Raw genomic sequence first — 20,913 nt, 5'->3', positions numbered from 1 at the left:
TGCCTCCATAGCCAAATGATTAGCAGTCAACCACGCAGAACGTGCCTAAGGACTAATCCATGAGTGGGATTTAGTTACTTTACTTGTGTTTTCACAAAATACAATTTTTTTTTACTCTTTCCCTTTTTACCAGCAAAAGTTTTGAAATTATTGCTGAAAATAATGATGATTATCAGTTTTGTTTACACATCTAATACATCATATCATTTTTTGGAAGTGTTTTAAATTTAAGTAATTTTTGATTTGCCTATAGTTACTTTTACTTCTATTATCAAATATTTATGCATTCATATCTTTGTCTTTCTTAAGCAACATTTTTAATGAAGACAGTTTTTTACTTATGAGCAATGTGTACATTGTTAAATTTTGTTTTAGCCATTAGGACATATAGAAACAGATGATCACGAATGTAAAGAATTCTTTGTAAATATAATTTCATAGCTAATGGAGATAAAATTTCCATATTTATAGAATAAAATACTGATATTTTCCGTGTAAAGTACTCTAAAATCCTAATACACACAGTCTTTACAACACACATGGTGCTTCTTGTTCATCGTATCACAGTGTTAATAAAAGTAATTATCTAAACTCTTAACAGTGTTATATTTTTACACATTTTCTTCTGAATATAGTTAACATTTATTTATTATAGATATACCAATATAGCTACCACTCCTTTCTCTTGGATTTCACATGTTTTTGAACTTCCCACTGTTCCTTCTACAAAAAACAATAAATTTTGGTTTCTGGTCCCAGTGGGAAGTGTGCAGATAGTGTATTAACACAAAACTGTTTAGCTAATGTTGCAGACAAAAATAATTTTGCTAGCTGTAAAGTTTCCTGTCATTATGAAATAGAAAATAAATTGCAGTAAAATACTCATAGTTTGTAGCAAGTGATATGTTTTGCATATTATCATTAATGTTGCAGCATCTAAATTTATACTCATAGAACCTGAGTTATTAAGAAAAAATTAAAATAAAATTAGTATTCAAACTCTCTAACCATAATTAGTTTTACACCTAAAATTTTATTTTTGCTGTCTAGTGTGTTAAAATTTTTAGGAATTTTTTATGTTTGTAAATCACAATACGGAATGTTAAAGGACACCTTGGTTTAGAGAAATGTTATATTTTTTCTTAGAAGTACTGTTTTTGTTGGTTTCCATAGCTTTTCACATTTGCAGACTGAATAAGGAAATACAAATACAAATAAAAACTGAAGTGGCATCATTAGGGCCTGTCATTCAAAGTTTATTACTACTCTCAACTAGTGCTATAATGCGACCAAAATCACCTTAGAATTCATCACCACAAATTCTCCACATGGCTCTGCATGCTTGACAAACCACAATTCACCAAAAACACAAATATAAGTGTCACAGTCTTGTATATTTCCATGTTCTAGAGGCAATTACAGTTTGGACAGCAAAAACATTTTCTTGCATTGCAGATCACTATTTTATTGTTAAATCAAACTGATAATGTATCATAAACTATTATTTTTACTGCCAGTAATAACACATTTATACTTTTTCTAAGATCTTTCCCCGGAAACAGTAAATCACAGTTGACACTGCTGAGCCCTGAATTTGCATTCACTCACATAGTTTCATATCATTTCTCTGATGACTATTACTTAGCATTAAAATATTGTTGATCTTCTTAAATGTTTCCTTCCTATTGTTTGCATATATCTTATACTTTGTATTGTCAAACTATCTGTGACCTCATTGGGACCTGTCTATCCTTTGTTATGAGTCTACAAAATAATGAAGCTACTGGAGATGCAGTATGCATTTGCTGCTTGAGATGCAGCATCTCTTGGTTTTGGTAATTTGGAAGATTTGAGTGCAGTACAGTGGTCTGATATTGACATAATATTACACTGGAAAACTGCAGCTCACATCTGTTCTGATTCTATTGTGCAACTTTCAAATCATATTGAAAGTCCTAGTTTTATAACTGTGTAGCAATAGCCGAAATTGTTGCATTGTTAAGAACAATTTGTCATTTTGTGAGCATATGTTATGTGAAAATCACAACATAAATGTAGACATCACTCATGGATTTGTCCTTAGGCCTGTTCCAACTAGCTAGTTGCTTCGTGTGCACAGTAATTTATGAAACAATTTCTGAAGACGCCTGTGCTTCTTTTATTCTATGAGCTCTTCATTTGACCTCACGGGGCTGAGGGGACCCCATTCTAGACCTGCCTACCTCAGGAAAATCTGTCAGAGGTACTGGGAATTGAAAATTAGGCCTTCTGCACCAAAGGCAGTGCTGTTAACCATTCAGCTATGAAAGAAGTCTTCATGAAAAACACATTTATAATCAATTTACACAGATTTTGAACTGAAATCTGTGTGAATATCATGAAAATCATGTTGATAATGCAGGTGTCTGTTTCAAATTGACACACACTGTTAATGAAACACACTGCTCTCTTTATGATAGCAGTGTGTAGCTTTTATTAATAACCTTTTTATGCCAATGATTTATAATAAATTTTTACTTTACAGAATAATTTCCATACTATACTTCACATATGGTTCGTTTGTGGCTTCAACTTGGCAGCTGCACCCACTAATTTCAGCACAATTGGCATCAGCTGAAATGAGAAAGGAAAGTAATGCAACTTTTGAAGGCTTACCGAGAGAGCTGTGGGAGTTTCCTTTCAGAGCACAATACCCATTTGATGCAAGGCAGCCATATGTGTATACTGTTGTTTTTCTATTACAAGGAGCTTGTATATTTGTTTGTGGATGCATAATAGTTGTACAGGATATGATGTTTATTACACTAACATTACTCATATGTGGACAACTTGAAATACTCAAAGATAAACTTCGAAATATGAGAAGCATAGCAACTGACCAAAGGCAAAATGAAGATATTGGTTTAGTGGGAAAAGCTCTCGAAAAACAAGTGCAGGAGAGACGTAAAATGATCCTGAACTCGAGTACTGACATAACTAAAAAGGATGAAAATTTTAATGAAGATCTTGTAACTAAAAAGATAAATCTATTACTTGGTGAATGTGTAGAGCACCACAATATGCTATTGTCGTAAGTACATGAAAATTATGTATAATATCTTTATGTATTAAGTGTGCTACACATTTTCATATCACAATTACATTACACTTTATGGTACATTAACTGTATTCCACAAATCCTACTGAACTGAGCTTCTTGGAACTGCAAAAGTCTGAAAAATGAACATTTTATTTAAGCTCTATGCTTTGACTTAAAGTGTGAAATATTACATTATAAAAATGATAATATGATATGTAAAGAAATACATTGTAAAGCAAGTTAATACATTCCATGGTAGGTGGCTTACAAAACACTCGTTCGACCTAATTAAGGATCTAGGGATCCTCACAGTAACCTCACAGTATATATATTCACTTATGAAATTTGTTGTTAATAATCCAGCCCAGTTCAAAAGTAATAGCAGTGTGCATAGCTATAACACCAGGAGAAAGGATCATCTTCACTGTGCAGGGTTAAATCTGACTTTGGCACAGAAAGGGGTAAATTATGCTGCCACAAAAGTCTTTGGTCACCTACCAAACAGCATCAAAAGCCTGACAGATAGTCAACCAACATTTAAAAATAAATTAAAAGAATTTCTAGATGACAAGTCCTTCTACTCATTGGCTGAATTTTTAGATATAAATTAAGGGAGGGAAAAAAACTAACTTAAGCATTAGTGTCATGCAATATTTTGTGTAATGTAATATCTTGTACAGACATCTTTCATTAACCTGACACGTTCCACATCATTAAGAAGTGTCGTATTCATGATCTATGGAACAAGTATTAATCTAATCTAATCTAATCTAATCCTATACTTGAGTATTGCTCATCAGTGTGGGATCTGTACCAGATTGGGTTGACGGAGGAGATAGAGAAGATGCAAAAAGGGTGGCGCGTTTTGTCACAGGGTTATTTGGTAACTGTGATAGCGTTTCGGAGATGTTAAACAAACTCAACTGGCAGACTCTGCAAGAGAGGTGCTCTGCATCGCGGTGTAGCTTGCTCGCCAGGTTTCGAGAGGATGCGTTCCTGGATGAGGTATCGAATATATTGCTTCCCCCTACTTATATGTCCCAAGGAGATCATGAATGTAAAATTAGAGAGATTAGAGCGTGCACGGAGGCTTTCAGACAGTCGTTCTTCCCGCGAACCATACGCGACTGGAACAGGAAAGGGAGATAATGACAGTGGGATGTAAATTGCCCTCCACCACACACCGTTGGGTGGCTTGCGGAGTATAAATGTAGATGTAGATGTAGATGTAGATGTAGCCTCAGGTATGCAGGGTGTCCTCAGATGAATGGTCAACATTCAGGGATAAGAGAGGAACGGTCATTTGAAGTAAATCTTCATACAGACATATGCCCTATTCCATATAGTTTCTGAGATAGTTCACATTTAAAGTACATTGTTATTTATTTTCTGTATTATTCAATATTTTGCGAGACTTACACATCTAACCACACATAGTAAGCATTGCAACATGTGTTTTACAAAGTATCAATTGAAAAATGAGCATTTTTAACACATTCATCTCTAAGCATTGTTGTACATATCACACTGCATCTGTTGCATGGTTCACAATAAATGTTTGAATAACCCACTGTCAACTTCAGTGTGTCTGTGCACTATTGGGAGTGCATGATGTGTTGCTTGTCTGAGTGCCTCGACATGTTCCCTAATGAGGGCAGCAGCATCCATGATTTGACCAAGTATTTCATGTTGCATATTCATCTTTATTTGCACAACTCAGAATTCATCCAACCTCATGAACAAAAATCTAACAGCATAAGATCTAGCAATTCTGATAGCCAATTAGTTGTACCACTACGACTGATCCAGCAATTGGGGTCAGTGAAGTCCCTCACACATCTCGCAAAATGACAAGGAGCTTCATCATGCTGGGAGTACATTGTGGTCTGTGTGGCCAAAGGCACAAACGTTCTCAAGATGCTCAACAAATGAATTTTCCAAAAAATGGAAGTAATTCTATCCTGTCATTTGTTCTTCTAAAATTTCTGGACATGTTGACATATTACCAATCATGCCCTGCCAAACATTGATTGAAAAAATAACTTTGAAATGGATTTCCACTGCAGCATGTGAATGTTCCTGTGACCACTGATGATTACTATGGGTATCGCTGATTCCACTCCATGTAAATGTGACTTCATCAGTGACAAATATTAATGTAAGCAAATGACAATTGTCATTTAACCAACAACAAAATTCAAGCCAAGTGGCACTGTTGCCTGTGTGAAGATTATGGACACACTGTATGTGAAATGAGTACAGGTTTTTCTCATGTAATGTTCACCATACATGTTTTCATGGGACACTAATATATGCAGAAAGTCACCATGTGGTGGTAACAGAACTGAGGTGCGTAATTTGTTGTTCCTCCACAGGTCATCAAAGTATACATTCAGAAGAAAAATGGGATCTTAGAAGAATACCTATTTCATGAAATGTACTAAAAACTCTGTTAAAAACTCTACAATCAAGAATACGATGTGTCAGAAAACCCTGATAGTATTCGTCGATAGCAGCAGGAGCACTATCACTGCAGAAGCTGTAAATGTACACCATATCTGCTTATTCTTAATTAGTATAGATATGTGGTATTTTAGCCAGCATGTGTACAAACCTAGTTGATCTATGCTTCTCTCTGACAGATTCTCAATCCCTCTCACTACTTCACTCACAACCACCGTGAGCAACTGTGTGTTCAATAGGCTAGTTTAATGACAGAAAGACATCCCAAGAAATGGGGCTGAAAGCAATGAAGTAGGTTGGGCTAGAATAATATATTACAGATGTTGTGTTGGTAAGATACAGAGGATAGACAAAATAATGTGAACACCTCTACTTACTTGGGAACCATTTATTAATAAGGGGTTGGACTTCCATTTGCCCATAATAGATCTGTGATTCTTCTTAGAATACTGACATATAATGATTGTACAGTCTCCAGTGGAATGTTATGCCGCTGTTTGATCAAAACCTCTTCTAACTCCTGTCGTGAGGAGGGAGGCAGAAATCTGCTCCGGGCTGTGCGCACCAATACTGCCCACAAGGGTTCAATAACGTTCAATTTGGGGGACTGAGCTGGGCAGGGAACGTGCTGCAGTTCAGTTGCATGCTCCTCCTACCAAGATTGTACTGTCCTGACTGTGTGAATGAGTTTATTGTTATCCTGAAATATGGCATCATTGTTGGGGAAAAACATTTGGATCATGGGATGCACCTGATCATCTAAAATGGCCTTTGAGAGCAATGGTCAGACCAGCAGAATACCATGATATGGCTGCCCACACCATCACACTTCCACCTCCATGCTTAACTGTTGGAAACAAGCCATCAGGATTGCAGGTTTCTTTTGGCATTCTCCAGAGGTAAACCCAACCCGATGTTGGAAATAACGAAAATGTTGACTCATCAGAACAAATGACCTGTTTCCACTTATCAGCGTCCATCATTTAAGCCCCTGACACCATGTTTTATGTTTATTTGCATTGGTTGTCATCACTAATGGTTTCAATAAAGCAGCTCATCCATGAATATTCAATTTATGGAATTCTCGGCAGACAGTGTTGATAGATATGTGGTCTTGAAGATGTCTATTGAGCTCTGCAGTCACTAGCTGCTGTAGTTTTGTGTTGTTTTGACACAATTCATGTTAACATATGATGATCTCAATCATTTAGTTATGGTTTGTACCCACTATTCATGACTGTTGAAACAGTTGCTGTTGAAACATTCACTAAGTTGGCTGTTTTGGTTGTTGCTACTCCAGCTAATCGGGCCCACCACAATCTGCCCTCTTCAGAACTCTGTTGGGTCTTTCATTGCTTGTAGACCTCAGCCTATGAACGCAAATACAAAGTGTTTACTACTCATAAACAAGCTGCGCTGATGCATAGCCTGTACTGAACACACACCGTCCAGTGTGACACATGCCTTACCTGCATTGTTGATCATCAGACACAACCATCCCATTGCTGCCACTGTCCACATTATTTTGCCTATCCTCTGTACATACATGTTCACTACTAGCCCAAAAACAAATATACATTAAATGTGTTCTACCTCAGAAATCATTCAGAATAGGGCATGTGTCCGCATGAAGTTGTTTAGTTGATTGAGTGTTCCTGTCATATCTCTGAATACTGCCAATTTCTCCAGGGACACTCTACATCCATGACAACTCTACAGTAGGAGAAATTGTTCAATAGAAACCTCTGTCATTGCTCTTGTGTGCTGTTATATGTAATTAGTCACCTGTCCAAAATGGTACTCACCCACACCCTGTAAACTGTATGTTATGAGGCAACCCATTTCTAACTTAGCTACGGCATAGAAATATGCTACTTCTACAAAAAAGAGCTTTAAGGATTCTTCCTGTGAAGTTTTTATACAACACCAATACTTCACCATCTGTACTTTGTACCTCTATAAATTAATTACTTTTTCTGTCTCTCAGAAAACTGAAGAAATTAAATTTAGTGACATATATAATCACAACAGCCGATCTAAAGGTAGCTATGTCAGACAAAGAACTAAATTAAAAATGACAGAATCATACAATGATGGGCTGATATGGTATAATAAACTGCCAAAGTCCCTGAGAAGTAGTAATAAAATCAAATCAAAACTAAAAAAATCTTAATTGAAAGGTGTTTGTATTCACTCGAAGAATCTTGAATAAATAAATATTAAAAGCTCACTGATTTATTGTAAAATAATATATATGCAACCTACATGTATGATGATTCAAGTGTTTTTATAAATCAACAAGATAATTTTTATAAAATATAGAATTTATAGTGTGTGGTAAACTAAGGATTTCTGTTGTGCTAATAAGTTAAAGATTGTAATGTATTTTGACAAACATTATGGACTTCTGGGGACATGAAAAATGTGTGCCAGACCAGGACTCAGCCCTGGGACCTTTGCTTTTCACAGGCATGTGTGCTGCTGACTGAGCTAACCAAGCATGGCTCATGGCCAGACCTCATAGCTTCATTTTCTCCAGTACCTCGTCTCCTACCTTTCAAACTTCACATAAGTCCTCCTACACAACTTGCTAAGATAATGTAATGAAGCTGTTAGACATGTACAATAATACCAGGTCAGAAAATACAAAATCCTTGTACGTAAGATGGAGAAAAAACTATAAAAAAACAGTTATTGAAGCAAAAAAGTCACACAATGTGCAGTGCATTGAGAGTTCTCACAAAAAATGCAGAGCTCCTTGGAATCTCATAAACAATGTTGCCAAAGAAGCACTTAATGTCAAAATCATTATCTCTGCATAAAAGTCATGATTACTTTATTAAGTCTGTGGAGGAAGTAAGTCATTACATCAGTAAACATGATACATGTCCATCAGAGCACTTAGGAAAAAATTATCATGGGACACCCTATAACCGTATTCTCAATTTCTCTGAGACTATGCCTAGTATTGTATTAAAAATACACTCCTGGAAATTGAAATAAGAACACCGTGAATTCATTGTCCCAGGAAGGGGAAACTTGATTGACACATTCCTGGGGTCAGATACATCACATGATCACACTGACAGAACCACAGGCACATAGACACAGGCAACAGAGCATGCACAATGTCGGCACTAGTACAGTGTATATCCACCTTTCGCAGCAATGCAGGCTGCTATTCTCCCATGGAGACGATCGTAGGGATGCTGGATGTAGTCCTGTGAAATGGCTTGCCATGCCATTTCCACCTGGCGCCTCAGTTGGACCAGCGTTCGTGCTGGACATGCAGACCGCGTGAGACGATGCTTCATCCAGTGCCAAACATGCTCAAGGGGGGACAGATCCGGAGATCTTGCTGGCCAGGGTAGTTGACTTACACCTTCTAGAGCACGTTGGGTAGCACGGGATACATGCGGACGTGCATTGTCCTGTTGGAACAGCAAGTTCCCTTGCCGGTCTAGGAATGGTAGAACGATGGGTTCGATGACAGTTTGGATGTACCGTGCACTATTCAGTGTCCCCTCAACGATCACCAGAGGTGTACGGCCAGTGTAGGAGATCGCTCCCCACACCACGATGCCGGGTGTTGGCCCTGTGTGCCTCGGTCGTATGCAGTCCTGATTGTGGCGCTCACCTGCACGGCGCCAAACACGCATACGACCATCATTGGCACCAAGGCAGAAGCGACTCTCATCGCTGAAGGCTACACGTCTCCATTCGTCCCTCCATTCACGCCTGTCGCGACACCACTGGAGGCGGGCTGCACGATGTTGGGGCGTGAGCGGAAGATGGCCTAACGGTGTGCGGGACCGTAGCCCAGCTTCATGGAGACGGTTGCGAATGGTCCTCGCCGATACCCCAGGAGCAACAGTGTCCCTAAATTGCTGGGAAGTGGCGGTGCGGTCCCCTACGGCACTGCGTAGGATCCTACGGCATGCATCCGTGCGTCGCTGCGGTCCGGTCCCAGGTCGACGGGCACGTGCACCTTCCGCTGACCACTGGCGACAACATCGATGTACTGTGGAGACCTCACGCCCCACGTGTTGAGCAATTCGGCGGTACGTCCACCCGGCCTCCCGCATGCCCACTATATGCCCTCGCTCAAAGTCCGTCAACTGCACATACGGTTCACGTCCACGCTGTCGCGGCATGCTACCAGTGTTAAAGACTGCGATGGAGCTCCGTATGCCACGGCAAACTGGCTGACACTGACGGCGGTGGTGCACAAATGCTGCGCAGCTAGCGCCATTCGACGGCCAACACCGCGGTTCCTGGTGTGTCCGCTGTGCCGTGCGTGTGATCATTGCTTGTACAGCCCTCTCGCAGTGTCCGGAGCAAGTATGGTGGTCTGACACACCGGTGTCAATGTGTTCTTTTTCCCATTTCCAGGAGTGTAGTATGGAACTTCAAGTCAGCAGATAGTGTTGAAATTTATGACATGTCTTGCAAATTACCGAAGAAAATCATTTACTCTATTGTTTATCCATTGGTGAAATGTATAAATAAATGTATATCACAGGGGTACTTTGCAGAGGAGCTGAAATTATCTAGGACGACAAAGTCAGCCCTGCAAGTTTCAGATCAATATCAATAGCTCCAGTCCTAGCCAAAAGAGTAGAATACATCATTTATTATCAACTGTCTGCTCATTTTGAAAAACTTGGAATATTTAATGTAGCACAGTATGAATTTAGAAAAAAATTATCGACAGCTGATATAATAAATGCTGTAATTAAATGTGTGGCAAAGCAGATTACACTGCAAACGATTAATAGGCTCCAAGCACTGCTCCTTGCAGCTACCCAAAATTTAGGAAGATTACCCAGTTCCTCTGGCCCAAACAAAGTAGCCTTTAAGTTACAGTGACATTCCCACCAGGATCCCATGTCTGTCATACATCAAAAATAGCCAACAGTTCTCTCACTCTCCACACTGTGTTGACACTGCAGGCCATAGTCCAGTTGTCATGCTGCTTGGATGAAAAACCATCTGTTACCTGCTGAAGTTGATGTCACCACTTCTGATACCAACTATAGCTAACAATGTCAGAAGGCAGGCGGGGTTAGCACACTGGTGAAGGTCCTGAGAGACTCAGATGTCAAAATCAACATTTTATTTTACTTGCACATTTGCGCTACATTTGTGTGGTGTAACAACCATGCCCTCACCCCAATGGGATGACTGGCAAAATGACAAGCAATGCCCAGATAACTGACTGCAACAAGTATGCTAGTTTTGCTGATGGTGGGATCAACCCCACTGTGTGAGTCAAGCCACAAACATGTTTTGTCAGCAGCACATGAAGATTGGGCAGGAGTCCAAATTGCTGGCGAAGTGAGCCCAGGAAGGTCTGCTGCACTGTGGGACTAAGTCCAGCTAGGAGACTTAGTGCAGGAAGCTAGTAACGCTGGGCTGCAAATGAAACAGCTACAACAGTGATAGCTATTTGAGCAAGATGGCAGTGCGCCAGTTATGCCAATGTGCAGCTTCTAGTCATGTTCTCAGCAACACCACTAGAACTAGTTGGAGAAGAAATTGCCTTTCCTGTATGGCAAGAACTGTGCATTACTGCAGCAGTGGCAGATTTCAGTGAGTGAGCCTGGCCTGTCTCACAATACCTCAACAGCACTGTCTCTATAACCAATTTAACAACACTGCTAGTTCTCCCAAGGATCTCAAGCATTCAGAGGGAATGTCACCATCTCAAGGAGCCTTGTTTCCACTTAGGTATTTTTGTGCTCTGTCAAATTCTTCTCACAGCATTGTACCTCCCGTCTGATCTTTATCTACTTCTGCTTCTGTTTCTATACCCTCATGATTAATTTTATTGCACAACTAGGAAAACTATTACTTTGCACGTGATTGCATGAAAATTGTTCCACCACTTTGAACAAATATGAAAGGAGGATGAAGTATTTGTAAAATACTGTTTGTGAATAGTAAAAATTTAGTAGCTTTCATTATTTAACTTATTGTCATAATTTAATGAAGTTCAGTGTCTTTGTTCACTCACCTTGTAGACGTTTGTTCCCCTTATACAGACTCTCCATATATCCCTTCCACCTTTCAGCCCTCCATTCCTTGCCTAGTACTGATCTGCCATCTGATCTCCTTATATTCTTCTGTTTTCTTCAAAGGTCTATTCCATTTTCCTATGGTCAGCATCTATCTTTCTCCTAGTTATGTATGCTTCTACAGCCTTGAATTTGTCATCTATCCATTCCTGGTTAGCCATTTTGCACTTTTAAGTTAATGGTAATGTGGCAGTTCTGTGGTCATCCGTCCACATGCCATACTGTAAGATGGCACCAGGTGTACACTTTGTTGATTATTTTTCTGCAGATGTAATTTTTAATAAAGAAGAAAACTGTCCATCATTTTGAAAAGTTGATGTTTATGATCATAGAAAGTGCACCACCACTAGTTTTTCTGAACTACGCAAATGAGAGTTATCCTTGCAACATATCATTAACTTCCAAAATCCTTTTCTCCTAAGTCTCCATTAACCCACAGTCCACACACCCTCCACCCAACAGTTTCCCCTTTGACCTGTCAGCCCACCCAGTCAATGCCTTTCTTCTTGTGTCACATGCCACCAGCTCCAGTGGCTGTGCATGCCTAGCCCATGTGCTTTCAAACCTTCCTGCTCATCTGATGATTAATTTCATCGCAAAACTGGGAAAAATTTTACTTTTCATCTGTTTGCAAGAAAATTGTTCTGCTGCTCTGAACGAATATGAAAGTAGGAAAAACTATTTGTTAAATATTGTTTGTGAATAACAAGAATTTAGTAATTTGCATTAATTAACTTATTGTCCTAATTTTTTAAAGTTCGGTGTCTCTGTTGACTTATCTTGTGCAGTGATTTTTGCCTGCAGGAGTATATTCAGATTTTGCTGTAAATATGGAATGAGAAATGATCAGTTGCATCCAACATAAAATGTTTGATTCCTGTGCCCCTCCACACTGCACACAGTGATGACCCTGGCGGAGGATACTGTGGCAGTTGGTCGGGCCTTACTGGCCCATATAAGGCCAGGATGCAGAATGTTACCTTTGTCTTTACCATTAAGAAAAAAAATAACATCATACAATTTTCAATCTTTTTGAAACTTTTAAGAAACAGTCATAGTTTTTAACATTATTCTTCAAAGACAGCTTCTGATATCTTTCTTCAGTTTTAATTACATGTCCCTTTCTTTTTGTGTAAGTTATTTTTAAATAGTCACACCTGTTTCAACATTGTGACAATATAAAATGCTAGTTAGTAACATCACCACATTACAAACACCTAATTATAAATACTTTCCACAGCTAACTCCTCTACTATTTTCATTATCTCTGTTATCCTAAGACATGTTTTATCACAAAAATAATTAGATGTTGGCAGCATACTTTCTCTTAGCAATCATATTCACAGTAAACCACAGTAACTACAAAATGAATTTTCAACATATTTTCTGTTACAAACACAAACACATCATAACCCAGAATATATTTCCCTAACTTTGGCTATCTTTGTCTTCTACATCATCGTCAACAAAATCATCAACTATCTCATTATTATAATCTCATCATCAGAAGCATCATCATTATAATATTATTTTTTCTTACCACCAACATTTCCTCATCACCCCATGGAGACCCTACTTCAGCACCGTATCATCACACATACTTTTCGAACTAACAGCTTCCTGTTGTAGAAATACGAAAAATATATTATGTGATCAAAAGTATCCACACACCCCCAAAAACATATGATATTCATATTAGGTGCATTGTGCTGCCACCTACTGCCAAGTACTCCATATCAGTGACCTCAGTAGTCATTAGACATTGTGAGAGATCAGAATGAGGTGCTCCAAGGAACTCACGGACTTCGGACGTGGTCAGGTGATTGGGTGTCAATTGTGTCGTCTGTCTGTATGCAAGATTTCCACATTGCTAAAGATCCCTAGGTCATCTGTTTCCAATGTGATACTGATATGTAAATGTGAAGGGACACATACAGCACAAAAGCATACAGGCCAACCTCGTCTGTTGACTGCCAGAGACCGCTGACAATTGAAGAGGGTCGTAATGTGTAATAGGCAGACATCTATCCAGACCATCACACAAGAATTGCAAACTGCAACAGGATCCACTGCAAGTACTATGACAGTAGGTGGGAAGTGAGAAAAATTTGAATTCATGGTCAAGTGGCTGCTCATAAGCCACACGTCATGCCGGTAAATGTCAAATGATGCCTCACTTGGTGTAACGAGCATAAACATTTGACAACTGAACAGTGGAAAAACATTGTATGGAGAGACGAGTCACAGTACTCAATGTGGCGATCCAATGGCAGGGTGTGGGTATGGCGAATGCCTGGTGAACATCATCTGCCATTGTGTGTAGTGCCAACACTAAATTTGGAGGTGGTGGTGTTATGGTGTGGTCATGTTTTTCATGGAGCTTGCACCCCTTGTTGTTTTGCATGGCACTATCACAGCACAGGTCTACACTGATGTTTTAAGCACCTTCTTGCTTCCCACTGTTGAAGAGCAATTCGGGGATGGCGATTCCATCTTTTAACACGATTGAACACCTGTTCATAATGCACAGCCTGTGGTGGAGTGGTTACATGACAATAACATTTCTGTAATGGACTGGCCTGCTCAGAGTCCTGACCCAAATCCTATGGAACAGCTTTGGGATGTTTTGGAAAGCCAACTTCATGCCAGGCCTCACCGACCGAAATCAATACCTCTCCTCAGTACAGCACTCCATGAAGAATGAACTGCCATTCCCTAAGAATCCCTAGAGCACCTGATTGAACATATGCCTGCGAGAGTGGAAGCTATCATCAAGGCTAAGGGTGGGCCAACACTATATCGAATTCCAGCATTACCGATGGAGGGGGCCATGAACTTGTAAGTCATTTTCAGCCAGGTGTCCTGATACTTTTGATCACAAAGTGTAGCTTACTCTTGTGAATAACACTCATTATTTAATGTAGCTGGGACAATATTTAAAAGCATATTAAATGTATCTGCAATATTGCAAATATGGACAACCATCAGCTATAGAATGGAATGGTGACAATGAAAATTTCTGCTGAACTGGGACTCAAAGCCAGATTTCCCTCTTATCATGAGTGATCAGCTTATCATTTGGCTCTCCACGCATGACTCACATCCAGATCCAAACTTCCATATGTCATCCACTACGTGTCTACAATCTGTACTCATACATGTCCAAATGTACATTGCATTGTAATTCAGAATGACGTAGGCACTATAATATTGTACTATATTTAAAAGTTGTTAACATACATGACACTTCATCTTAAAAGCTTTTGTTCATAATAAGATTTTCAAAAACATTTCAGTTCTTCCATAGTAATTCAAAAGCTGAATCTTAATCTGCAGTGTAACAACGGTGACTACCAAATTTGACTTGTCTTTCAGTAAATATTACCCAACAGACACAGATTCTCACAAAGACATCACAATGGTTCCCCAGATACTTCCAAAACATATGCATACATTTCTATTAAACCATATGGCATAAAGGCTCAAAGTACTTGTCATGTCTTTACTTTTTCCAAAATTATTTTCAAGTCAGATACAGTGTGGTGTAAAGTTTATTGCAGACAGCAAAATACTTCCCAAATATGCCAAAATTTGATTAAAACAGCATAACAGCTTCCCATAAAGAGTCAGTATTCTATCAGGTTCTCTAAGTTCAGATACTACAGAAACATGTTGTATCATCAAATCTCATATCATGCAAAACATTTTTTCATAGTTATAGAAATGTGCAAATTTCTATTTTCAAAACAATATAACAGTCTCCAAAAATGGACAGCAGATCATCTAAATAAATTTATTTTCAATCAATCAGGACAAAATATAAATCATAGGCACTGTCACTCCAATAAAAAAAGGCTTTCCTTAGAAGCAGTCAAATAGATGTGTTCAAAATTTCTCATCGCTCAACCATAAACACAAATATATTTTTCTATCACAGAAGCATGAAGCACTAGACACAACAAAAGCAAAATCATCTAGCAATAGTCAGAGTCATTAATATTGAACACAAAATGGTAAAAGGCATCAAGTATTCAACACAGTCATTTCAAAACTGTCCGTTATCAATATATGGAAAAACGTTTACTATATAACGCTTCCTGCCATTAATCATTCTACACATTTCCTAGCACCACTCATTTTACAACAAAGGCAAAAGCTTCAATTAATCACTGTACAGTACTAATCATTGCATTATATTAAATGCTCAGTTTGCAACATTAGCATATTCACACATTCGCAAAGTGTAGTCTAACAGGACAACAAAATGTCCATTACCAAAACATGAGGATAATCTTTTGCATACCTTGGAAGAGGAGCCTTTCTTTTAAAGTCACTGTAGTTTCTGTAACATATCATTTTATCTGGAGGTTTTTTTAAGACCTTTTAACTACTGTATCCTATGGTACCTCTTCCATTTTAATGTCAAGCTTAAACATAATACTATCATCACATTTTCAACAACCATGTATAATGTTACTGTTACATGTTAAATTCACTTTTTCTTTTAAGCCTACAGGAGAACCCAATATGTGAACTTTTTTACCACAAAAAACATAATTTTGCTTTGAAAGAGTGCAAATATTCTCTTCTTCAATGTCTAAAAGATACACATTTTGAAATTTTTCATCATAAACAGCTATTTTACATATGTCAACAAACTTTATTATCATGTGACAGTTTCTTTTGATTGATTGTTTTTGAACTGCTGACAAAAATTACTTTGGTACTTCTCCCACACTCAATCTGCAAATGATTGTTAAATATGAATAACTTTTCCCACACAGAATCACTTTTGTAAGATTCTGGTGTTAAACAACTTGTGTTATACACAGTGTTGAAAATTCTATCATTACAGATACCTCAAACATTTCCTGTTTATTTTCTTTGACTACTACAAAATTATTTTTCAAAACAAGAAAACACTTACTTTCCTCATTCAAAACATTAATATTTTCCAAGGCAGGAAAATAATTTGTCTCTACACAAGTTTATCTGTTGTATTTACAACAACCTCATACAAATTATCCACTTTACTATAATTAGAAATTTCTACATTATTAAATGAATCATTTAAGTGTTCCTCTTTACTAGATATTTTAGACACATCACAGTTTTCAACACTAACTGCAGGCTTCGTTTCTACTACTAAACTATATTTTAGTTCAATTAACTTTGTGTCTACATTTTTGTCTTTCTCTTCAACATTCTCATTGTGAACTTTTATTTCGTTAGTGTCTACTACTAATGTTTCTACTACAAAAATTTCGTTTTTGCCTCCTTCCTTTGTAAAAATCTCACAGGTCTTATTTACTGACATTTCAAATATACTCCCCACCAAAACAAAATTATTTTTATAGCAATACCTTTCATTTCCTTCCCAAGATGTTGAATTACCTGTGACAATGATTGTTCAAGGTTAACCTCTAACTGCTTAACACTCATGATTGACTGTCCCCTTTTGTGGAATTTTTCCTGATTTTATTGATTTATTTATGTATTTATTTAGTCCTTCTAACCCTACATGTTCAGAATATATACAAGGATATTGGACATGGTTAAGTCTTTACAAGATAAAATACAGTTTGTATTGCATGATCAATTAAATATGCCTTTAGTTCTGGCTACTGATTTTATTTACTGATTTAATATGCTTAGGCAGATTATTGTAAATTTTTATCCCAATATGTAGAGTGCCTTTTTGGCACAATGATGTTCTCACGTGTTTCATATGAAGATCAGATTTTTGTCTTGTATTGTATGCATGTATATCTTCAGTTTTCAATAAGATTTCTGGGTGTTTATCAATATATTGTTTTATGAAAACTGATGTTTCATATATAAAAATGCAAGGAAGAGGAAGAACTTACAATTTTTTTAATATGGGTCTGCATGATTTCCTGAAAAGTTTAATATTTGTTGTTGCATTGCCCCAGAAGATTATGCCATGTTTAATTACAGAATGCACATAGGAGTAGTATATAGTTAACAGCCTGGCTTTGCTGCAATAAGTTTTTAAAATCCTTATCAAGTAGCAGGTTTTGCTTAGTTTTCTTTGCAAATATTCAATGTGTACCTCCCTTTTTGTGTTGTTCTGGAGCCAGAGCCCCAGAAATTTTGTAGTGCCAACACTTTGAAGAAGTCTGTCCCTTAATTCTATTTGTATATTTGGTGGTGCCTTCCTTTTAGATTATAGAAGTTAAGTGCTACTGTCTTTTCTTTGTTTATATTAGCTTGTTGTAGCTGAACCACTGTTCTACACTGTTCATTGTTTGGATAGCAGAATCTTTTAGTTTTTCTTCTGTTTTCCCACTAATAAGGAAGCTCGTATCATCTGCATATTGGAGGGTAGTTTGGCAATACTTGTTGTACATAAGATTATTGAGATTGAGGAGAAACAGAATAGGTCCTAACACTGATCCTTGAGGGGCACCGTATTTCACATTTTCACATCCTGAATAGTAGTAGCTGATTTTCTTATGGTCAGTATATTGCACTTCAACCACCTGTTTGTGACTACATATGTATGTCATGAGCCACTCATTGGATATACCTCTAATTCCTAATTGGTCAAGCTTCTGCAATAGGGCATTATGGTCAATGACGTCGAAAGCTTTGGATAAATCAAGACATATGCCCATCGCAAACTCACTCACATCCACTTTAGCATAGATTTCATTAAAAAATTCAAATGTTGCACTCTCAGTTGTGTAGCCTTTCCTGAAACCATGCTGTGAGGGAGAGAGAATTTTATATTTATTTAGGAAATCAGACAATCTTATATTAAAAAAATTCTAACATTTTTGAAAATACAGGCAGTAGGGCTATTGGTCTATAATTTGAACCACTTTCTGGATTTCCTTTTTTGAGCAGTGGTTTCAGTTTTGCTGTTTTTAAGCATGAAGAAAAGGTTCCTGGTGCCAGTGAGCTATTGCACAAGTGTGTCAAGGGTTCAGCTAAGGCAAGACAGAATTTGTAATAATCGCATCTGGTATTCCATCAATTCCACATGAGTACCCTGTTTTCAAGGTTTTTATAACTGATAAAATTTCTTCAGTATTTGTGAGTGAAAGGAATAATGATGTAGACACATTTCTCATGCTGTTGGATGATGGAGGTGATATTTTGTTGCATTCTTCCAGTCCACTCACCAACTGTTCACTTATGTTTGCAAAACATTCGTTGAAGGTCTCTGCAATTTTTGTTGGACAAGCAATCATTTGTCCCACATAACATAAGTTTATATAGTTATATTGTTTAGTTTCTCATGTTGTATGATTTTTTATAACTTCTCATATAGCTTTAGATTTGTTTTTTGAATTTTCAATGCATTTGTCATTTGCCATTCTTTTAGCTCTCCTTACTACATTGTTGAGGATCCTCTTGTAATTCTTCAGGTGCAAATGAAAATCATGAGTCATGATCTGCGTCTTTGCTATATTGTGTAACCTTCTCTTCTTTGCACAAGAGATTCCTGTTGTAATCCATTTGTTCTTTTTTGAAGTTAAGTTGACATTTTTGTTTTTTTAATGGAAATGCAGCTTCAAACTATGACATGTATTTTTCATACTTTTTGTTGGTATTTTCACAAGTATACACTTCACTGTATAGAAACGTTTGTTTGTTTTTTACTGAATTTTCTTGTTTCTTTTACAAGTTCCTCTTTCTCATTTGTTTCCCTTGGAGTGTGTAAAGCAATAAACTGTGCATAGTATTCACTGAAGCCAGTACAGTATTGAGATTTCTGGCACAGAATTTTTCATTTACATTTGTGTTTATTAATATCTGATCAATTTTTGAGTTTGTTGTTGGTGTAACTCTTGTAGGAGAACCTATGGTGGCTTTTATATTATATGTTTCCAGTAGGGCCATTAAGCTTTGCTGGTCTTTTGAGATTTCTTGAAAATCAGTATTAATATCTCCACATATAATCACTATTCTGTGGAAGTTTTTTATTTTAAGCTACTCTTAGTCAATGATAGAAATCATCTAAGTTCCCATCAGAGCTCCTATATACACAGATGATTATTAATTTTAATGCAGAGAGTTCAACTGCAAATACTTCAAAAACTTTCTCTTCAGCTAACAGATCCATGGGTTTTAAGTTACAATAATCAATACCAGTTTTAACAAATATAAATTACCCTCCATGACTGGATGTAATTCTAGGGAATGATGATGAAAGATTGAAGTCTGCAAGTTTTGTGACTGACATTGCATCTTTAGGCAGCCAGTGTTCAGTTATTCAGTTATATACATTACAGAGGAGTTTTTTTAACTCATCAGTAAACAAAATTTCAAGTTCACTTAATCTGCTTAGCAATGATTGGACATTTTGATAAATCAGCATTAAATTAAAAGATTTGAATATAACAGAGGGAAACATTCCATGTGGGAAAAATATATCTAAAACTAAATATGCTGTTACTTACCAAATGAAAGCATTGGAATGTTGATAGGAGACAATAAAAAACACACACACAAATTTCAAGCTTTCGCAATGCAAGGTTGCTTCATCAGGAAAGAGGGAAGGAGAGGGAAAGACGAAAGGATGTGGGTTTTAAGGGAGAGGGTAAGGAGTCTCTCTCTCTCTCTTTCTCTCTCTCTCTATCTCTCTCTCTCTCTCTCTCTCTCTATCTCTCTCTCTCTCTCTCACACACACACACACACACACACACACACACACACACTTCTTTTCCCTACTGCACTTATTCTTCTATTATCATCTGCTGCAGAATTTTCGTCTGTGTCTAGCTCCCCTGTTAGTTGTCCAGCTGCTCCAGTTGTTGATTCTGCTGCTGATGCTACTGTTGATGATTTTGCTGCTGGTGTTAGAGCTGGATCTGCAATTGGTGAAGTTGTTGCTGTGACTGAATATTGGAGGCACCTTGTTTCACCTTTTGTTGTTGTCGATATGTTGGTGAGTGAGGCCTTGGTGGTATTGTTTCCTTTGAATATTGGGAGAGGGGGGGAGGCAATCGAAGATGATTTTGCTTTTGAGTGTTTGATGCCTCTTGTTGATAATTTCTTTAATTTTTCTGACAATCAGTTTCTTTCCCATGTTTTTAAACTGCAATCAATGTAATGTGTAGAATCTGCCCCCAATATTGTTGACATTTATGAGTTCTACATTTCTGAAATGTTTGCAAAGTAATGAAATTTGTTGGTTGGCACAGATTATTTCTTTATTTATTCATGACCAAAATGGTAAGTCATGCTAATGTGGGATGTTCAGCACTAAAACATCTGTGTGCATCAAACCATAACTGCTCAGATACCCTTAACAAAAAATTTTCA

At 37.5% G+C, this 20,913-nt stretch overlaps 1 protein-coding gene across 1 annotated transcript in view; it reads left to right on the top strand.

Annotated features, from left to right (window-relative positions):
• Positions 1-20,913, top strand: part of LOC126281435 (odorant receptor coreceptor-like) — a 198,281-nt gene that overhangs the window by 61,571 nt on the left and 115,797 nt on the right. The window contains exon 2 of the mRNA XM_049980400.1: positions 2,525-3,070. Within this exon, the coding sequence (XP_049836357.1) occupies positions 2,525-3,070 (546 nt within the window). The remainder of the gene's footprint in view (positions 1-2,524; positions 3,071-20,913) is intronic.

This window comes from Schistocerca gregaria, chromosome 7 (assembly GCF_023897955.1).
Source record: "Schistocerca gregaria isolate iqSchGreg1 chromosome 7, iqSchGreg1.2, whole genome shotgun sequence".
Lineage (NCBI taxonomy): Eukaryota > Metazoa > Arthropoda > Insecta > Orthoptera > Acrididae > Schistocerca > Schistocerca gregaria.
The sequence above is the reverse complement of the archived record's forward strand: the minus strand, read 5'-3'. Positions and strand labels throughout refer to the sequence as shown.